General features: G+C 28.6%; 1 protein-coding gene across 23 annotated transcripts in view; it reads right to left on the bottom strand.

The window, feature by feature from the left end:
• Positions 1 to 3,605: 3,605 nt before the first annotated feature.
• Positions 3,606 to 23,496, bottom strand: part of LOC132759567 (RNA-binding motif, single-stranded-interacting protein 1-like) — a 148,932-nt gene continuing 129,041 nt past the window's right edge. For 13 of the 23 annotated variants that reach the window (XM_060751374.1, XM_060751370.1, XM_060751361.1 and 10 more), the window contains 6 exons: positions 22,271 to 22,317; positions 20,766 to 20,925; positions 20,401 to 20,517; positions 13,666 to 13,743; positions 12,245 to 12,303; positions 3,606 to 10,324 (listed from right to left, as the gene is read on the bottom strand). In XM_060751374.1, the coding sequence (XP_060607357.1) occupies positions 10,303 to 10,324; positions 12,245 to 12,303; positions 13,666 to 13,743; positions 20,401 to 20,517; positions 20,766 to 20,925; positions 22,271 to 22,317 (483 nt within the window). In that variant the 3' untranslated portion in view covers positions 3,606 to 10,302. Of the gene's footprint in view, positions 10,325 to 12,234; positions 12,304 to 13,665; positions 13,744 to 19,192; positions 19,228 to 20,400; positions 20,518 to 20,765; positions 20,926 to 22,270; positions 22,318 to 23,496 lie in introns of those variants that run through there. The other 10 variants (XM_060751360.1, XM_060751359.1, XM_060751368.1 and 7 more) reach the window with 10 other exon arrangements.

The raw sequence follows: 23,496 nt of genomic DNA, 5'->3' as shown, positions 1-23,496 counted from the left end.
TACTTTTAGGTACTTGAGAGCCAAATGATACAATATTCTGCATGAATCGGTAGATATAAATTAATCATTTGTTCCATTCTTTCATGACGCCATAACTACAATAAAAATGGCATAATGTCTTATGTAAACCAGAGAATGTACCATCAAAAATCTTTATAAAGCTTTGAAATTGCTCTGTGTTGCTACCAATTTTGACTTCAATTTAAAATCACAATAAATTCAGGCTTTGGTCGATTATTTGCGGTAATTCAATTTCTTACGTTGAAATATTTAGACATAAAAGTAAACGTTATTTAAAAGAAATGCAATTTCTTGAAAATCAGCATTGTTTTATTGCAAAATAAAAGTATTTATTCATCTTAGAAAATGGTAAGATATAAATGAGTACATAATGCAAGTGTCGGCTTACTGATATTCTAATTAAATTGTGAAACATTTAAGTGTTATAGCATTTCAGTGAAAATGCTCCGCTGTGGAAACTGCATTTTATTGCGCTCAAAATTTCGTACGAGGTATTGCGTGATAGCGTGATATATACATGTATATATTGTTCTAAAATAAGTACATATATAAGTATATTCTTTAGAGAAAAACAAACAACAAATAAAATCAACAAATTGTTATTCAGCGTAAAAAAATCAAAATAATGCAAAACTTTTAAGATATCAACCAAAAAATAAGGTACTTGTTGGCATTTAGAGTAATGTTTTCACATAAAATCATTCACACACCATTTAAAAAAAAAAAAGAATTATCATGGTTATTTTTCGTAATTTATACTTAATATACTAGATATAGCTCATATTTCTCAAACGCACAGTCTAGACATTTCTTTTTGGAACCATGCGAAACTTTCCAACTTTTTTCTCGCTTAGAATCCAATATATGATATGTATACCTAGGGCCCTTTTCCACATTTTCTTTTGCAATTATGTTGATAAGAAATAATCACAGATTATACGTAGAATCAACACCTTATATTAACATCATTACTTATCATACATAATAAGTTATTATTGGGCATTGTACCCACTGCTACAATAAGACACCGTCACCTATATTAAAGTAAAATGTTGTAAGAACAAAACTTCAAACCGTTTTGTTATTTCGTGTGCATGCAGTTTCCTTCATGGGCATGGCATTTCTTTTATGAGCCTATCTCCGAATGAAATGTACACGACCTTAATGACTTGCGATATGTACAATATTTCTGCTGCGGTGTAACCGCTTATCATTTATTTGGGTGTACATTTCAAACAAAGGAGGAAATAAATCTGGGAATATTTCAAATTATGATAATATGAGTTATCCCGACTTTACCATGTGAACCTGTTTTCGTTATTTGTTTTATTTGTCTAAATAAGTCATATATTAACATACTTTTGCAAGAGTGCGTATAAAACCTTTATTAAAATACTATATTCATAATTAAAAACTCTCCGTTGCCAGCAAAATAGCAAACATAGAAATATAAATAGAAAAGTAAAACATTCACTCTATTAGTGACTCTATTAATCAAGAGCAAAAGACGTGCACTTTCTGTAATATTAATATTATAATGAATTATAAAAAAGAAGACCAAAAAAAAATGAATTACTAGACTGAGATGAAGTATGGTTAGAAGAAAGTGCACAATTAGTGAAAAATATGAATTTAATAATTTGTTTGCTTCCTTAAATTATAACAGTTATGTGTCACACATTTAAATTTAGCAAAAACAATATAGCAACTTAAAATCTTAGAAAGATGGAAACCCTTTCAATCGCAAATATTTGATAATTTTATTCAGTTGAATTGTAAAGACAAAGGGATGGTCGAATTTACTTTTCAAATTTTAGGTTTGTCATTCGTTCCTGTAGTTGAATAGTTTAAACGCATTTCTTTATTATAAATATTCCACAAATTCCGTACACTGCCGAAACAAGTCTGCAAGATTAGCATTATAAAACAACTTTTATACAAATGTTCTTACATTTATTTCTGCTTATGTTTCTTCTCTTCACCTCCCAGGGAACAGATTCTTTCCTTAATATCGTCCCATTGCAGACAAATTAACTAAAACAATTATGACATCTGTCATATCGTATTTTAATCGTTGTCTTTCAAGGAAAAACTGGTGACATTTAAAAAGCGTAACTCGGACTCTACCATTATCAAATTGTGCAGCATAATTGGGTCTTTTAATGTGCATGGGTTCATCATCTAATTAGGACCTTTAATAGTCTAGAAGCTAAACATGGAAAGTGATGAATTATTTCATTCTTGTTGCCATGGTATTCAAAATAGATGTGAAACAGAATATTGAAAATGATGATTGCAGAAATGCAAAATGCTGGTTTGGTGCTAGTTAGCAAGCAGCATGTTAATGTTGAATTGACTATAAAATTGGATAGGTTATTTGTGATGTTATATTTGTCTAGTCATTCGGATCCTTTAAATCAAATAATGCTTTTTTGGGAGAAATTTCCATCATATTTTATTATCAGGATCAATCATACAGTCAGCACATTTCAACTCTGAGAGTGATGTCCCCTTTTCCATAATTCTATACTCCCAGCAGAAGGTGGTGCGTGTTGTGAGGCAGCTGTAAAATATTCCCAATGTTGTTGTATATTTGGTTTATACAGAATTTCTTTTAGTTGATTGTGTGGGAAGCTATTAGCTTAAAGACACACTTTCGAATCTGTTTCTTGGACCAACCTGTACTGATCAACGAGTGTAAAGTTTCTTGCTTAAGGAAACAACGACTTGCCCCTGACAGGGTTTGAACCCATACGGCTAGTGATCATTAGATTATTAGTCCAACGCGTTAACTACTCGGCCATGCCGCCACTTGTTGTATACTTGTGATATCTAGTTACCTGTTAAGGATTGAATACTGCTTAAAAGCTTGTATTATAGGGTATGAGAGATGTTTCACATCCATCATCTCCCATAAACAGACCCTGCGACTTTCCGCGATCTGTTTTTGTATCTCGAGGGATGTCGCATTCCCAGTTTAATGTTTGGCAATGAGTTTCGTCCGACATACTGAGAGGTAGAGATATACCAAATTGTCATTTTTATTGATAGTTAAAACTGGTTTGCATCCTGCTGAAATTCTTGTCTTCTTAAAGAAACCCAATGCATGTTGGGAGCAATATCACTACAGTATTTTGTTATATCAAGTCAGTTCTTTTTGTACAACACGGAGGGATTTAAGTTTGGCTTTTTGTACGACACTCGGAGTAGCTAGCAACCAGTTTGAAACAAGACTTCTGAAACAAGACTACTTCTTGTATGCAAGTGTACCATATGAGGTGATTGCAGCTAGTTTAACTATTTTGGTAGATACTGGCATACCATAAATGAATATTATCTTGTATAGTCACTTTTAAGTGAGTATTTACAAAGGATTTCATGTAAGGTATTAGCTGATTCTTGACCATTTGAAATCTGTTTCCTGGATTTACCAGTACTGATGCCATGTTCACAATCATTGGACAACAAGACCTTATGTTAATTTGTTTGAAATGCAGACACCTTTACTAATTGGTGTCGAATTGTTTATCCATTTTTTGACACAACCTTGTATTTGGAATGTAAAGAAACAACATAACACATGGTTCTCATTTCAACAAATCATTTACTCCACTGAATGATGCCACATTGAAAAAAAATCAAATGACAGAAAAATAATGATATCATTCATCCTCATCAACAATCATTCTATGACATCTACGTAACCATGGCAACTACGTCCAATGGCTACATCTATACAAAACAAATTTGTGAAAAAAATCTGTACACATTATTTTCTGAATCAATAAAGATTTCTGTACAAAATGCTTTCAAGACAACATGCAAATCGTAAAATCAAAAAAGGAAACTGCCAGATTTCAAATGTAAAGCTGTTATTTTTCTGCAAAGGTGTTCGCCAATTTGAAGTCATTGCCAAAAACTGTTTCTTTTTTATCAGGAGTTAGAAAAAAATGTTCGCTTTCGAAAAAGCAGTTTTATCTAAATCATATTATTATTTTGAAAAATATCAAAGTATTTAATTGTATCTAAAATGGAAAACATTAAGTAAATGAGTTCGAAGTATGAAGTAAATAAGCAACCATTTAATATGTAATAAAGTGTGTCCTTAGGTCTTAATTAAAGAAACAATTTTTGACACTGACTTAACTTTTCTTTGAAAAGCCAGCTTATAAGCTTAATTTATTTAATGCTTAAGATTTCATTTTAGAAAAAAATTTTGTTCACTAATTATGAATGACAAATTCAACACGAACCTATCTAATTTGTTACTTGCATAGAAAAGTAATACATTTACAATAGATTACAAGGTTTAAAATATGTCATTTCATTTTACTTTAAAAAAAAAGATGTATTGCACACAAAGGCAGAATTACTCTTAAAAGGATAATAGTACTTACTTGTGTCAGGTAGTTAGGTTGCTATGGTAACAAATAGGTTGAAAAAAATAACATGACATATTTACATACATAAAAAATCCCCAAAAAGGTAAAAATGCATAAAACTAACTTTCAAGTAAAAAATTCCTTGAAATATTTAAAACATGTATAGTGGTTACAGATTGAAAAAAAAGTTTTAATTTGGAATAAACTCCATTAAAAAGGTATAGTATTAATTTAAGGAGTTACTAAAACAAGATAAATATGGCTAAAATAGTTATATAGAGCTATACATCTGTCTACCTTTGGATTTTCTAGCAAAAAAGGGGCCTGAATTATAACTGATGTCTGTAATGAAAATTAATTTCAATCAAGGTGAATGAAGATAAAAATGTGTCAAATTAAGATATATCTGTTGTCTGAGATGATGAATATATAAATAAATAAATTGATAATTTTATACCAAGTAAAGATTTATTGCTATCCGTATTAACTTAAGTGTCAATTCATTGAAAATTATTGCTTGGAAGACGGATTAAAACAATCAGCAGTGAAAATATTAACTTGCATAATTAAGAAAAAAAGATCAAGCAAATTTAAGCATTAATAATTAACCCAAAACAGAAACAAAGTAGATGGAAGTTTTTCATCTTTGAATATCCATTGCTTGCTTACTTTGTATAATTATGGATCCCTAAATTCATTGTCAATTTCAACTCAAAACCCAGACTTTTTTTATCAATTTTTGTTCAATATTACCCAGATTGTGTTCTGTATATAAACAATTATCCCATACTTTAAGTTATGCAATAGAAAGCCTGAATTGCAAGCTATGTTTATTCAATGTTCCAAGAATATAAGCTAAACAGTTTTGAACAAAGACTAAACGTTTGAAATTTTTATTAACCCAAAGGCAGACTTAGTGAATGAAATGATTAATATGTGTAAGAATTTTTTTGGGAATTAGTTGCAATCATTTTGAGTATTTGTCGTGTATTTTCTAATTTACAAAATGATAAATATCACAGCTTCATTTTGTTCAATCTTACAATGAATACACACAAAGGTTATATATGGGAGTTATGATCTTATAAAAACCTAATCTAACTGTTTTATATATAGCACCGTTTTTTGGTATTCAGTTACTGGTCAAAGCAAAATAATTCAAAGAACTTAAAAACACCAGTTTATACTGTAAGTAATTTTCATTTCTCAAAATAGTAAGCAACTGGGATAAATATATGTAACTTTTTCAGCCTTATTATAAATTTAATATCTAGAAAATAATCTTAATTAACATTATGCTTCATTCTAATTAGCTGTGTTAGTACAACAGACTCCTAACCTTATAAAATTACAGAGCGTGAATAAATATATATCGGAAAAATCTTGAATAAAAAATGTTTTTATCTCTGACAAGTCATTTAAAAAAACATAGAATAATTTCATAATTTATAGGTCCAAAATAAAGTTGTTTTCATATCTTATAATCTGTGATTTCTCCCATTATTGGCTGGTGTTTAAAAGTCCTTATTATATGCATTAAGCTAGGGTTATAGAGTAAGGGATATACAGCCATTAATATAATATTTCTAATTTTACTAAACAGATATCTTTTAGTCACCATGGAAACCAAATTGCCTTCTTTGCATAATAAATACAAGTAATACTTTACATTTAACAACAGTCTTCTAAATATATTGGTATATTAAGTATTTATAAAATAAAAAAAGAAAATAGATTAACTCATTTAAAATTTATAACAATAAACAATGAATAGCCTATGTGCAAATTGCAAAAAAAATGGGAAAAAATATATTATATTTTTTTTTTGTAAAAACTTTAACAGTCTACATATTGGTTATAATTTATATCACTACACCCAACCACAAAAATATAAATTATCAATGCTTCTTGTCCACACTTATTAATTTTCCATGAGGAAAAACACTCAATAATAATTGAATGATTTTTCTACATGCTTGAGTGAATTATTTTTATTTACTCATCCTTAAAAGTCAACTGACTGTAAACAAAATATTGACTGCTCAACTAGTAAGTCATGTGACAGGAAGCACTTACAATTTCATTTTTCTGGTGATAATATGACGACAATAAGTTTTCCACGGAACAAAAGATCAAATTGTTTTACATAGAAATATTTTGCACTGGAGTAAAGGACAACAGGGTTAATTTAGCATATATATATATTATTATTTAATATTTTTCATACTTAGAGAACTGGCACAAATGAAATAAAAAGATTTTTTATAAAAAAATAAGACATAACTAACTCCGGTTGACAACAAAGATGGGGTGAACACAGAAATATGAAATCCATTTTTAAAGAAGTAAAAGAGTTAAAATTATACAAAAGTTTTTAGAATGAACAAAAGAAGCACCATCAATGAAACTAAAAAATAATCAAACAATGATATCAAGCTAAAGAATTAGACCAAATATATACAAATAACAAACTCCCGAGTGAAATGGATTTTTTCCTCAAAACTTAAATGCCTTAAAAATCTGCAAAATGTTAGTAAAAATTTCAGAGCAAAGAATCTAAAAAAAAGTTTCTTGGATAAATATTATTGTTACACTTTAAAAATGCTACCAAGAACAAAACTGTGATAAAAACCATGCTAGTTTAAACAATCTCAATTTCTTTTTCAGCAAAAAGCTTATGTTCATATTTTGAGTATCCAAGATAAGTACAAGGCCTTTCCTGAACACGAATGGTAAGCTATGTACACAAACATTATGAACATACAGCTTCAAGTGATTTCCTCTTAACTTCCCACAGTTTTTGTTCTCGGATTCACACTTTTGTTCTAAAGGTATAGCATTAATTTCTCTTTTTTCTAGCTAAAAACTGAACACATCTTAAATTCCTGATTATTTTTTCTTCTTCTTCTTAAAAATTTCATACAAATTAATAGAAAAAAAAACATAACACGAAAAAACTAAGCAAAAAGAGCAAAACAAAAATAGAAAATGGCAAAATTGATCCCCTTTCCTTAAAGAGTACATGATAGAGTACAACACATGTATACAATACACAGAACAAACAACAATATTCAACCCTTAACGTGGGCTCGTTCCTTTCCAAGATGAAAATTTTTGCATCAAATGCACTTGACAATATCATATACAGATGTTCCAATATCAATATTTATGTTCATATATCTTTGGCACTAACAATAACACATCTTTGTATATCTGATGTACAACTTTATTAAGCAATAATATATTGGTACCTTTCTTATTCCTTGAAATTTCTATGTACAGATTTCATGATAAAATATTCAATCAAGAAATTTGGACCTGGAATTTCTTGATGCTGTTCAGATACAGACTAATTTCTGAAAGTACCATTATATTTATCTAAACATTGGCGTTCATCAAACTACTTACTAATGAAGTATTTCTTTGAATCTTCTCTGTACTAATACAATAGATATACAAGTATGGTTAAAACAAGATATGCTTCAATTCTGTCAAGAATTTAAATACTTTGCCTTCTTCAACTTCCTACAATACATTTTCAGATAATTCTAGTTCTGTACCTTCATGCATTATTTATATATTCATAAAGTGTCCTTCCTTACTGAAGTTTCAAATTCAATGACCTTTTTGCACTTGGCACTTCTATAAATGCTTTTCAAACACAGATCCTATCTCAATATAAGACAGCATGTGTTAGTTAAAGCCAATACCCATATGTACTATTTCACCTTAAAACTTCCCTACAAATCAAAAGTTTCTAAACCCAAAGAAATGGTTTTAACATTTTAAATGCATCATCGAAAAGTTAAAATGAAAATGGGTCAGGAACTTTGGGAAACTGAACTCCCAACTTGCCATTGAATCATGAAATGGTGATAAAAAACTTGAACAGGATTTTAAACCACAAAGAAAAAACATGAATTACAAAGGCATTTCAAAAAGGCAAATTTTTCATCAAAAAATAACAACTACATGATTATTTTTTTTTTGTAATATTTACACAAAAATTTAGGATGAGTCTTCCACATATACACATTAATACACACAGACTTTTTACTACCATTCAAGCACTATTTTTCAAGTGTAAAATCAACTTGTTATTCTTAAAAAGACATTTATCATTAAAAACAAATGAAATAAAAATAATAGAAAACATTAAAAAAAAAGATGTGAAATAAAAAACATAAAAAAAAATTGTTAAAAGTGGCAAAAATGACAGTCTGCATGAGTTTTTACAATAATTTTTCAATTAAACTTCTTTTTTTATAATTCAACTTTATCCGCCTTTTATTTTTACAGAATTTTTTTTCGTAGAAATGTCAATCCGATAAGAAGGAAAAAAAACAACGTCAACCATAATCTCTTTATAAATAATTTGGAATTCATTAAATAAAGATAGACTGCTTCAAAATATTTTCTTTTTTCTTAAAAAAAAAAATAAATAAAAATAACAAAAATCATAAACTAATTTTATAATGTTCCCCTCGGACATATAAGGGAGATAACTCAAAATATATTAAGGTTACAATACAATCTTTTCTTGCAACAATTTCAACACATATGATGAAAGATGAATTAAACCTAAAAACTAACATGAATTGTTTTACTAAAATGATCTACTGAATTATGTACAACAATTTTATGTCTATAATAACATAGACTTTTAAAGTGTTTAAGGTAGAAGGATACCTGCAAAACTTAAAATTCTCAACATCTTAATTTGTGTTTTCAATTAAAAAAAATTAAATTGTTACTTGAAAAAATATGTCATTACTTTCTAACAAGAAAAATAAATAGGTTTAATAAAATTTATACAAAGTACAATTTGATAAACATTTAGATTTTTAAGTGTCCAAACATCTCTTCAAAGTCATGGCACTGTTTTAAGAGTTTAGGTAACCTTCTACCTTAAAACAGAAAAACCTTATCAAAACACCAGGATATCTTTAACAACATAAAACAAAAAAAATAATATTAGCTAGAATTTAAAAACTTCAGCAACACTTTTTAAAAACACTTCTTTAAGAAGCTCTCAGTGAATAAATAGGAAGTATTTAATTAATATACTTGTTGTTTTGGTTAAAAGATATACTCCTTAATATGTAACATGCAAAATTTCAATATAATCTAAATTTGAATTTTGGTATAAACATTTCAAACTAACTTTTAGTGTTATGTATTAACTCACTGCAGATTTAATGCAAGCTTGAATTATAAATGTACTATGTAAGAGATTAAAGCACGTTAATTGATGCTTTCTTCAAAAACAGGAGTAATTTTTACACTTAAGAATGAACTGGAACATAATTTCTGTTCTTGTTGTTTTATTTGCCATCACATATGTTTGTTTAACACTGATAAAACTTTAGGATTGAGGTATTCATATAATCTCATATTTTGCTCTATATTTCCTATATTATACTTATATAGAGCAATAAAGCTAATCCCTCTGATGTAAGTTTATGCCTGAATAAAAGAAAATAATCTAAAACAAATAATTATAATCAAGATAAATTACATATATTAATTCAATTTTCATAAATTATGAATCATGAAACAAATAAAAAAGAATGAAAAAAAGACATAAATCAAAGAAAAATCAGCACAAAATAATTCAAAAATAATCATTTCAAAATGTACATTAACAAACACCTTCAATAAAGGAACACTGGCAGAAAATGAAAAATGAAATTTCTAATCTAAAAAAAATCATCCAATCCAACTGAATAAAGTTTATTTTCATCCAATCAGATCATTCCAGTTCAAAGCATTCCATCCAATCAAATGTTGCGATGCTTAAAGAATCATCCAATCAGAATGTGGGATGTAGATCATGTGATGAGGTGATTGGTTGGCTGTTCTATTTTACTCCCCTGATATCACATTGGTATAGTGGCCTTTAAACCAAGATTGTTGTTGGACTGTAAAGAAGAGAAGAATACATGAATTGTGTGCACCTTATAAAATAAACAAGTCATATACATTATTGATAACAATAACCTTTAATATTTCAAGTTTTAAATTTTAATTTACAAAGAATTGAAATTGAATAAAGTATACTAGAAATATGTGAGCTATCATGAAATTTACAGTACAAATATTATATTGTATAATATGTCCTATCTATCTTTAATAAAATATCTAAGAAAACTTTGTAACTCAAATTGTAAAATTTTATAATTTTGTTAATATAGAGACGACACAAAACATAGAGAAATTATGTTAATTACACATGTAGATCATTAAAAAAAAAATTACGTAGTATGTGCTCTAAAATTTGAGAAATATATATCAAGTTTTCTTCAAAAGAAAGACAACAAAACTTTGGAAATAGATATTTAAAACAAAGTTGATCACTGACACTAAAATTTGCAAAAGCTACATTTTTTTACTGGTTCAGTGTTCTTTTTCATCAGTACTTCTAAAATGTTTTTTCATTTAGTTTTACTTTTGGAATCTTAAAATCTTTTCACGAATGTTATGGTAGCCAAGACAAGGAAAACTGCCACAAACAAAATAAATCAGACCAATATGAAGCTTAAGCCTTGCTTGTTTTAGATCATAGCTATTAAATTGATTTCAGTTCTGCAGAACACCATTTATATTCTAAAATACTATAAGGTTAGGTTTAGTTTCCAACAATAGAAGCCAGAGAGTATTTTGGACTCTACTAAATTATAGAACAGAACAAGTAAATGAATATTTCTTAAAGCTGTTCCAGTAATGGACTACTTTTTGTACCTTTTTCCAGGTAAACACCATTATCTCAACATTAATTATTTTAACAATTGAATAATTAATTGACTGCCTTGTAAAATAATTTGAATATTTCTATAAAAACATGTCAAGCACTGTCAAGGTCATAAGGTGATATTCTGGGAAGGTGTACACAAAATATGCTAGCTGTTCTGACACCAATATAATTGTTTGACACAATCCTGCTAGTTACATAAGCTCCAAAAAAAGTAAGTCAGTTGTAGGGAACCATTAATTTTACATCTATTATAAATGTGAAAAAGTATGCCAGGCCTTTGATTTGATCTCACAAGAGAAACACTTTAACACACATTAGATTAATTCTCAGATATACTGCATACAAAACACAATCCTTGTCTTGTTTTACAAGCAGTTATGAAAGCATGCACATAATCATTTATTAACTAAAATAAATATTTCCCTTTATAGCAAAAATGAATTTCAGCAGGCATTTTTTGTAATAAATACTTTATATTTTTAAATACCATGGAAACATCAAATTATAAACCAAAACAGTTACAAGCATGACAAAATATGTAGCAAAGTGCTATTTCTAAAACAATAAAAGATATGTTATTAGGCAGAACTAAGGAGACTATTATTACATACATTCAGATACACAAAAACTCATTCAAAACTAAAAAGCTTAGAAAAAATAAAAACAACACTAATAAACTTTTAGCTGGGTAGAACATATGCTGAATTTTAGTTTTATTTCTATTCTCTTAATTTGGGACTTTATTCTTTGAAAAATGAAGGATATATTTCTGTTTCTTTATTGTTTTATTTGCTTAAAGAATGCAAAAACACCAAATCTTCAAAATCTTGTATGTTTATCTTTAAGAAATCTACCCAGCACTCTATGAAGAATTGGTTATGAATACATACATAAAATATACATTTAAGAGGAAGTTACATTAGAGGTTACACAAGTTACAAATATAAGAGTTACACATATAAGACCATTAATTTTGACTATAAAGGCAGAAGGGGTACACAATTTGATTTATTGTATTGTCATTTTGTTTGCTCGTTGTCCCTCCGTATATTAGAGTATTCAGGGGAGACAACTTACGGGGCCTTACTTGGCAGGGGTAGGAGTGTAAGCCTGGAAGTGTTGCTGTGCATCTTCTACTGTGTGATCCTGTGAAATAAAGACAGATATGCCTCTAAGTAACTATTTGTAGAATATGTAAAATGTCAAGGTCACAGATCAGTAGCTCAAATTTCCATGGTCAAACTTTTTGTTTCTTCACACAAGGTAAAAGAAAGACGAATTCAACTATCAGTTTAGATAAATTTTAATTTAACTGCAAATGAGTGTATTTATAATCCTTTTTTTTCCAAATAATGCTGAGAACTTTGTTCCCTTCAAACACCTAATAATAAATCTCCATACCTTAAACGAAGGGTGCAACTTCTAAACATTTCAAGAAAAAATGTTTGAAAAATAAACAAAAACATTCTTTAAAGGTTAAGCAAATTGTCTGAACATTTTTTTTATTGGCTACTGTTCTTTGACATCATCCATTCAATATAATACCCTTTCTGACTTTATACATTGAAGAGTACTCAAGAATGAAAATATAGGCCAAACACAATAAATACATAGAAAAAGGGGATAGTCCACAGGGGAAAAATGCCTTTTTTGTCTTTTGTCAGAAGAACCTATCTAGAAATCTACTGTCAAGACATATTGTGCATTTAAACTAGAATTGTGACTTTAATGTGAAAATGTTAGAAAATGAATATCATTATTTTTGTAATTAATTTAATTATGAACATGAAACTATATATAAAATAGTCATTTCTCTTGTACCTATACAGCCATTCTTTTTTGTTATATTTACAAAAATAAATAATGAATTAATATATCATAGGAATTACTGACAAAATTGACATTGATCAACAGTAGTTGAAAAATTTCTTAGAAAAAATACTTTTAAGTCATCATTATATGAAATACAACAGCAAACAGTTATAAATATGCATGATAATTTCTTGCTCAAAATTTACTTATACTTGTACAGATAAAAGTTATTTTTGTAAATTTGAAATTTATAAACTAAAATATGCAGAAACGATTGGTTAGAATTTGAAATATCATGCATACATTTTTGTTTAGACTAAAATAAACAATATCAAATAACAAATTATGCACCTGAAATTGTTATGACAAATTTCAAAGTCTCATTTTCAAAATAAATATGACTAAGGGACAACAAAAGACCCCAGTCTTATATGTTCAAGCACATAAAAGTATTCACAAGTTAAAAATTAGTTACTGAAAATGTCTCAATTCAAATGGCTAATGCATTTCAGTCCATAAAATTAAAAGCCGTGAGAAAGTTAGAGGTACTATATTCCAAGTGCAAGAAGTTGTGTATTTGAGATTGAAGCGAAAAACTGTAAAAGGATTGCATACTTGACTGAACGTTACTACGGTAACCAAACTTACATTACTATGGTAACAAAATTTACGTTACTATAGTAACAAGTTACTTACCTCTAATTGAAGTGTTTGTAGAATGGGTCCAGCTTGGTAGGGAACTTGCGTGTACCCTGGTGTTGTTAAAGCTGCGTACTGAAAAAACAACAATAAAGTACAAACATTAAATAGGAAATAAATAATTATTGGATATAAGATTGAACTTAAGTACGAATGACAGACACTATCCAACACTTCTTTATCAATCAGCATGGCATGACTATGGTGTTAAAAAATCAGTTCGCAATTTTATCTTGTTCTGAACAGTTGATAATTTTAGCACTTATGTTTGAATTTTGTCAATTAATTTTGTTAATTAAAATTCTTTCAAATTCTTTTCCACGTATTTTCAATAAGTCTGATCAACATGGTGTTTTATTTTTAAATAAAAATTCAAACATGTAATATATCAAAAGCCAGAAATTAAAACTGAAAAATCTATCTACTGAACATTGACAAACCAAACTAGAAGCTAACCATTAGTTTTGAAACTTCAACAGAGTTATAAGAGAAAAATAAACACTTTGTTTTATGTTAAATACGGTAACATGATCTTGGGGACCAATAATTGGAACAGCAAAAAAGAAACCGAAAATAGCCGAGACCGTAAAATCCCAAAAAAGATTGCTTGTCTATGTCCACTTTTTAAAAGAAAGGACTTTCAAAATTGCCTGATAAATTTATAATCTAAAGTCAAAACTCAAGCAAGTTAACAGTCCTTAATTATTTCAAAATTTAGATATTTTCATTTTGACGACAAAATTGACTGAAATTTGATTGGATTATAGACTAAAAAAGTGGACACAATTTTTGAAAGGGGGTAAAAATCACATTAAAATTGAAGTTTTTAAATTGATCCATGCAAACTGTGTTTTGAGTGAATAAAGCGTTAAACAATGTCAAAAAACCAACCACCTCAGACAGTTTCCATGGCAACCACTTAAAGTTACCATAGAAACTACAAAAATGAACTCTCAATGGCATATCTCTCAGCAAAATAGGAAATAAAATTATAAGAGCAGTCAAAATGCATGTATTTTCTTTCTTTATTTTTAAAATATTTTTTATCTTTCTTTTCTTTTTATTTGTAAATGAGAAATTAATTAAACAAAAGCAATAAGGTTGCTTTTTTTCTTTTAAACAAGGCATCAAAATGAAAACTTTCTACATTTTCTGTTCTTTCTTTTATAGTTAATCAATGAAACATTATTAGGTCAACTCCACAACTTCCATGCAAAATTAAAGATAAAAGCAGTTACACATGCAAGAATAAGAAAAAAATACTGTCTACAATTGACTGCTACTATAATTTGTGAAACATTTACAAGACTTCAAGGTTTTGCCACAATTCTGCTATAACACAATGAAAATAAAGAGTCAGTTATGACAGAGTTGTTCTGAAAACCTTGATATAAATAGTCAATAAAAACATCATGTACAATAAATTTTTGATGACAAAAAATCACAAATTTAATATCTTGAAAAATTGATAATTGCATTTTATGACAAATTCATATTTATCATTTAAGGGTCACAAGTCAGAGTTGTATTACTTTTATCAAAATTTTGAAATGATAATTTAATAGTCTGGGGGATTTGCAGCTACTTAAGCATTATTTAACAAAGGCATTATTTTTCAAAATATTTTCCTTATTTCTACAAAAAGATGTTAAATATTCTTTACATTTTAAGGAGCAAATCCTAAAAAAAAACATGTCAATAAAAATGCACAAAAAGATTGCATTTTAAATGAGTTAAAATCATTACTGTTTATTATTGTTAAAATTTGAATGATGTTTTTGAATATAAAACAATGAGTAAAATTAAAGATTGAAACAAAAATTTCCAGTTTAATTTGCCAGTCATAATTGTCACAATGTGTGAGAATCACGTCAAACAGTTTAAAGACACCTAGATCACCAAGTTTAAACACTAATAGCAAACATAAAAAAACACTTGTTGTTTTTGTTAACACACAGCAAACAGTGATAAATCAGACTAGTTTCTCCTGAAATTGTTGTCTTTCACCATCCACAGTTCTCTAGCTCTTGGCTTAAGCTTTCCTTCCAACTTGTTATAGATCAACTATGTAATCATCCAATTGACAGTCTGTTGCCCCTTTGTTTCAAGTAACCAAGCAGTTGTCATTTCAGTTGCAAATTTGTTTCCAGTTGGCTTCAGTTGCCAGTTTGTTGCCATTTGGCTTCAGTTGCCAGTTTGTTGCCATTTGCAATGCTTCAATTTGCTTCAAGTTGTCAGTCTGTTTCCATTTTATTTACAGTTGCCAGTCTTGTTTCCATTTCAATTTAAAATGCCAGTCTAATTACAGGATGTGGTTTCATTTTCCATAAAAGTCATGTTAATTTTAATGATGAACTTATCTTTGACAAGTGATAGTTAACAAAAAATCTTTCTGTAAAATATTTCTGTAATGTACTGTGACTTTTCAGACATTGTTATAAATAATTTTTATTATTTCTGTATGTGGGGTTTTAATCTTAGGGCCATTTTAGATCAGTTTAAGCCAACGGTAGATTGTTCGTAAAGAAAGTTTCAATGACATGTTAAATTAATATACATATTCAAAAAAAAAAATGAACTCTTCTTTCCCCATTCAGTGGATCTCAAGATGTTGACGTAAAAGAAAAGAAGTTGAAATATTGAATCTTTACCGATGACCATGTCCATGGAAACAAAACAAAAGAAACATAAAAACGAAATTCCCCTTACTTTAATTGAACTGTACAATTATATTAAACAAAGAAATTCAAATAACTCATTTTTTGTCTACAGGCAAATTTCATGTAAATACGTATCTATGACAAAATATACTTAATCATTTCTAGCAAATGATAATTGTAAAGCCACTGTCAATTTTATTTAATTGGCATTAGAAAGAACATAGCTTTAGTAGATATACAAAGATAAAGCCATTATTTTATTAAAATCTTGGATTGTCAATATTAATTTTTGTGAGATAAGTTAGGATAATTATGATTATATAAATAGCATCTTTGCTACATTATTTAATGCAAATGATTTTCCAGTATTATTCAGTTTCACAAGTATCAATTGCTTTACAATGCAGGAAACAATTGAGATACAACTGTAAACCATTTGAGTTATGAGAAAAAGACAAATTAAACATAAGATAAAAACAGAACACCCCTTACAAAAACACATTACAAGTGAAATGTAAAAAAAAAATGTGTTTCAGAGAAAAAAAAAACATACTCAATGTTAAATAAATTTTATCACAACTTCAAACATTTTTTGTAATCCTTTATACAATTGCAGTGATTACAATGTGCCTATGCCATCAAAAAACTAGGGCCACAAATAGTCTGACCATACTTTCCACTGTTAGAAGTTTAATTTTTGCATCATGATTTCAAAATCCCTCTCGTAAACAAAAACAGTTCCAAATTCAAAGAAAGAGTAGTCATTTATTCAAATTTAGCTTAGTAAGGGCTAAAGGAAAACATGTACAACTTACTGAATCTTAACAAAATCCCTTTTTTAATGTTTGTTAAGTGTGGAATCATCCCTTTCAGCAAACTCAACATTTAGCTGAGTATTCTGTCTTAAGTTTTTATGCACACAATTATTTTATATCTTCTTCTAGTTTAAGCATTTTTGTTTCACATGCTACTGCATATATACACAACATAGCCAATTAGCAACAATAAATATTTCATCACCTCAGTGCTGTAACGGTTTAAATCCTTTAACTATATATAAAGAGTTAACCCTTTACTGCACTAAGGTGATGATTTACAATATAAAATGAGAGTAACAGTCATTCAACATGGCCTTAGACCAGTCTACAAACAAAAGCATCAATTTTTTTTTTTTAATTTTCATTTGTCTGTTTTTATCCAATGACAAACAAAATGCCAGATTTAAAAATTCTGTCCCAATAAATAATGCAAAAAATATATTTTGTTTTTGTATTCGTAGTAATACCTAAGGTTACTCAAAAAAAATAGTAAAGAATAACATAAGGTATGCAACATAACAAATTAAAAATGGTGTCAAGCTCGGTCCGGCACTAACATAACAAAATGGACATAAGAACGACCTGATATTTTTTTTTATGAACCCTTAATTTCAGACAACCCTCCATATAACATTTGACACCAGAGGCAATTATTTTAGATGAGATATTCATATCATTATTTCAAAAGGTCAATGTTTTCATCTGTCTTAAAGAAGACACAATAATGACAGGTTTTATAACTTCTATAATATAAACTTCAAATTGGCTCATTTTACCATTTGCATCACACACACTGGCTTCATTAAAACAAAATCAAAATATTGAGCAACAGAAATAAATTGAGCAAATCATAAAATTAACATAGTAAAACTTGTTTTTTGTTTTCTCGCAAACTATTTACAATATTTCTAAACAACCTTGAGTCCCACATTAAAAAAAAAAATGTTTTCAAAATATTTAATTCAACCCTAGAAAATCATACAACCATTTATCTATCCTAATTTGCCGCATTTAAACAATTTACATTAAAAGACTCCCTCTTCAGACATTTATATGCAATTTTGACACTTCAAAGAAAATTTCAATTGCAAAAAAAAAAACCCAAAAAAAAACAAACAACAAAAAGAACAGTAACTATGGTGACGTAGTCATCATTCACCAATGAGTAACCCCTAAAAAATCACATGACCATTTGTCATATTCGTATTTATTATACTGGTATCTTTTGTTTTCAAGCAGTGCTTTTGTAACTGGCAGTTTATGCTGAAGGTGAAAAGATTAATAAAGGATTATATGTAATTTTTTGATGAGTACACAAAAAGTAGTACTTGATACAAGAGCAAATGTTCCAAGCCTTTTATACTGGAGTACATATATCTTTCTATCAACACGGTAATAACTTGCGATTAATATACACAGGTGTAAATGAACTTTTCTGTTTGTACAGTGTTAAAAAGTCGCTCGTATCCCAACATATACCCCAACTCCCTGTTCGAATTTGACTTTATTGATATTTTTTATGAAGAATTAGACGTTTAAATGTTAAATTCAAAGGAATGTTTTTATTTATTTTTGTAAGTAAATTTTACCATTTACGAAATTTTGTAAATCTTGCTTAATCTGAGAGGATGAAGATGAATATCATTTTCAGTTGGGATTTTCATATTTTCTCTACAAAACTTTTGTAAGATCGAGTTCATACAATCTCTTTATTGATATGACCATAGTAAGAGCTCACACCATTTAATTTCCGGTGAATTTGGTTTGTAATTTGAAGAGATACGAGAGCTAAAAACCATGTACAAACATTATATTTACTATACACAGTACAGTCCAAAAAAAACTTTGTAAATGCTAGGCTTGCATAAAATCTGACTAGAGAAAAAAAAACTGAGATAAATTTTGTTTCTGTACAAATTTCTGGTTATACGTGAACAAATCAAACCATGACTATAGGATATATGGTAAAATGATTACACTGGTCAAAAATCTCTAATTAAACGTAGTGCTATATGATATATGTATTTAAACGGTTGAAAAAAGTACCTGAGAAATTTCTACTGAAAACCATAATATTGAGACTGAAAAGAAAAAATTGTATGATTAATTTACATTTTTTACATCATTAGTCTACATAATTTTGCATTAATTTACAGAATTTACAAGGACCTTGTACACACAGAGTTTTATTTCAGAAGTTTAGAAAATACTGCTTAACTTAGCCAACGAATTTGACTACTTGTACCCAAATAACTCTCTAATGTTTTGCAGGGCTTCTGAACAATAAGACTCAAAGACATACTAATGTTTAGTTCATAAAAAAAACAACAGAACCCCATTCATTCATAAACCTGATCCAAAAATTAAAAAAAAAATTGTTCACTTCAAAGCACTGCAAATTATTTACACAGAATTCTTAGAATTCTTTTATTTTATATATATTATTTGGCACAGTTTGGAATAATCAACATTGGTTAAATAAAAAAGAAATAATTTTATAGCATCATCTTCTGCATCTATAAAAATGATGACATAAAAAGTTAAAAAAAACACAACTGCACATTATAAAATACCCTTTAAAACCACACAAAATAGAAAAAAAGGTTTTTCTTCCTTTAAATTAAGGCTTAAGAGACCATTAATGAACAGATTCCATAAATATTATAAGAGTTCTGACCAAATTATGGTAAAAATTATGAATCTCTTTAAAAAAAAAAAAAAGACAGAGAGGGAGAGAAAAAAAAGTTAACAAAAACAAAGAAAGCATTTTTGATAACCAAAACAATTTTGTAACTATCATTTCCCATAATAATTGAGGATTTCTTTTTAAACCTTAAAAATATTTAAAGAGATTTTCAATAAAATTGAGAGTACACCTGTTTAGAGAGTTTTCTAAAATTTTAAAAAGAATTAATGCAAATAAACACAATATCCTAGCAACCAAAGCAAGCTTTGTTGAGCTTCTCACAAAGAAAGAAGAACCCAACTTAGTTAAAAAATTCAAGAATGCAACTGTTCATAACAATGTAATAACATAACAATGTAACAAGCATAACAATATGTTGCCATAGCGATTTTCACTGCAGTTATTTTCACATGTCAAAGTTCATCACAATGTTTCCACATTGAAAAAAAACAACAACAAAAGGTCAAAAATATTTTTCAAAAGTTCATCACTATGACAACATTCCACTATTGAGATGGTTGGTCATTCATTGGTTAACTCAATTCTGAGGTGAATCCACCTCCCCTACCGATTGGTTGGAAATTTGGAGCTGTCCCATTTGATTGGCTAACTGAGGGAGTAAGGAGGCGGGGTCTAAACCTGCCTGGTTACCAGCTGTATGTAGTGAACTTGGTTGAATCATCTGCTAAATATTGCAATTAAAAACAAATCTAATTCAATCCTTAAAAATTAATGTCCAAAATTTTTTGTTTAATTTTTAGAGTACAAAAAATTATATTGCTCAATGTCATTATATTAACACCACTAAAAGTTATATTGTAAAAATAATTTCAAAAATCCATTTCCAGGAACTTTTCTTTTTTTCATAAAGAAAATAAATATTACATACAACATTGACTGAGGAAACAATATCTAAATTGTTGTAGAACTTACATGTGCCATTGGGGGTTGCATAATATATTGTGGTGCTACAAAGGCGCCAGGGTTAGATTGTACTTGGTACGTAGTAGGGGAAGATGCTACACTGTAGCGGGGTACGATCCCAGGGGTCATCAGTGCTGCACCACCAGGTATACTGTAAGGCAGGTAAAGACTGAAAAATATAAAAATAAAACTTCTTAATGTCTTGAAATAATAAAATATCAATAACAAACTTTACTAAGAAATTAAGAAATTCATGCACATACAAAATAATCTGCTTTGATGTTTTAAAAGGCCAAAAAAAACCCCAAAAAACAAGAGGATCATGATGGCCCTGAAAGCGCTCACCTGAATATAAAAACTCTCAATGAACAAGAATAATTTTGACCCCAGGGCTTTTATTCACCCATAAGATGTTTAATGCTAAATAGCTAAGCTCTAGGCTACCTTTTTTTTCAAGAAAAGGAAAGACTTCTGTACAAACATAGGACTATGAACAATCTAAAGATAATGATCAGTGCCCAAATAGATCACTTAATTGCTCAAACAAATTGTAAATGATTGTATTATGTATTTTATTCATACCTGGATGAATAGAGATATTTAAATTGAATACAGTCTAACTTGCCCATGCGACCACGTGTATTAAGCGACTTTTGTCTTAAACGACCACTTTAAATTCCCCCCGATCATTTTCTCTCTATATCTTTAATGTATTAAGCGACTTTTGCTCAACGCGACCAGCGACCGCTAATTAGTCACCTAATTGACATCAATCTTTTCATTAAACGACCACTTTTACCTGTCAAGTAATTGTGTTTTTAGAGAACGCCACCTCGTTATGTCACAAGTGTCAGCAATCACAACAATAAACGTGTGAAAAACTCTATTTCCCATACCGTTTTAGCGTATGCAAATGAAGTTAAGTATACGCGTGACGTGTATTATCCAATAATATCGGATAAACAATGCAACGCTCCGCCCATACTGAGATGGTGTATACGCTTCGCTTGTTGACATTTAGACTGCATTGAATTGACCTTGAACTTGATCAGCCATTAAATTAATCGTAAGAAATAGATGTAGTTTGTTTATTTCAAATGAAAAAATGCACAACAGAAAACATCTTCACTAATAGGGTTTTCGTGTTGGAGACAAGGAAAAACAACGGAGAAGTTAAAAAATTCTGGAAAAAATGTCAAACATGTACGTAATGGATCAAAACTGATTTTGTCAATAAATATCAGAACGTTATTTTTACATTTGCATCCGTTTAGATTATCGGAGCGTACTTATTATTCAACATTTATATAAAAATGAAGTTGAAAAACAACCCCATCGAATATTAAAGATGTCATTTATAAATTTTGACTTTTACATCATGCTGACTGTCTTAAGAGACCGTTTCATTAAGCGACCGTTTTTGGTGTTTCCCTTGCCCGGTCGCTTAATACACGTTTGACTGTAGTAAGAAATATGATTTATTTAATGAGATGTTTGATTCAGTAATTACTTACCCATTTTGAGCTAAGGCAGCCTGGTCATACGCCATTGTCTGAAGTGGCTGAAAGAGAACCAGACCATTGCAATATAGACTGTGTTACAATATTTATGATTGATTTTTTCTTTAAAGTAACAGAAAGGGTTAGTAATTAAGCTAAAGACAACTAACACAAGAAAATGAATACTTTAGGATAAAAATATATACTTATGTATAACTGTATTTGTTGTGGATAATTTTATAAGCTTTCTTACAATAGTGATTGATATCTTTAGAGAGAATTAGAGTTTTTCAAAATATGTAAGAACTTGGTCAGTGCACAGCACCTATCTTGTGGTGCAAGCTTTTCCTTTCATGAAATATGTCTAAGAAAAAAAAACAACAACTGACTTATAAAGATGCTGTCCATACAGTTTTCCTAAATTTATTAAAATGTAAATGTTTAATAACAAACTATAAGTAATATTGTAAGCTATATATATCACTATAAACTGGAATATATAACAAGGATAATTAATATATATGAGTGAAATCCTTTCTTTATAAAAACTGATTTGCTGTCATTCCATTTAGAAAACTTTAGAAAACTGTCATCAAATATTCCAAATGAAGAAATAATTGAATTATGTCCCTTTCACCATGGTATTTATAGTAATTTTTGGATTTTTTTATTTTTGATATTAATGCTGAAGGATTTCAAAAAAAAAAGAAGATAATTAATTGAAGTTCATCATTCCATGTTTTATAAATCAAGTTTAATACAGCCAATTTTTATAAACTGATAAAGTTGACTTTTATTTGTTTTGCATAATTTTGTTATGCAACAACTTGAACTTTGTCACATATAAAATGATATATTGCTTTTATTTTCAATTTTATACAAATTGATCATTATGCTCTTCTGTATGTTATTCATGGAATGATGAATGATTACACGATAAATATGTCACTGGGTGTATATTTATTCAAAGATCAGGCATTTTGTGTAATGTATTTCTGGATACATTTTTACCATGCATATAAAATCATAACATATATATATTAAGATGCTAATGTTCCAAACTTTTCAAAAAGTTTTTCAAGTTTTTCCAGTTTTATAATTCGATTTTTGATTCAGGGTTTAAGAATTAATATATTATCTAATTTTACAGTGATTAATTTTCTCCAGAATGTAACTTTTCAACATGTTGATTTTTTCTTTTAGTGCCTTTTCTTATATAACAGGGATAAAACAAGTGTCCG

The sequence above is a fragment of the Ruditapes philippinarum genome, unplaced genomic scaffold (assembly GCF_026571515.1).
Source record: "Ruditapes philippinarum isolate M1 unplaced genomic scaffold, ASM2657151v2 ctg846_1_1_1_1, whole genome shotgun sequence".
In the NCBI taxonomy this organism is placed as follows: Eukaryota; Metazoa; Mollusca; class Bivalvia; order Venerida; family Veneridae; genus Ruditapes; species Ruditapes philippinarum.
The sequence above is the reverse complement of the archived record's forward strand: the minus strand, read 5'-3'. Positions and strand labels throughout refer to the sequence as shown.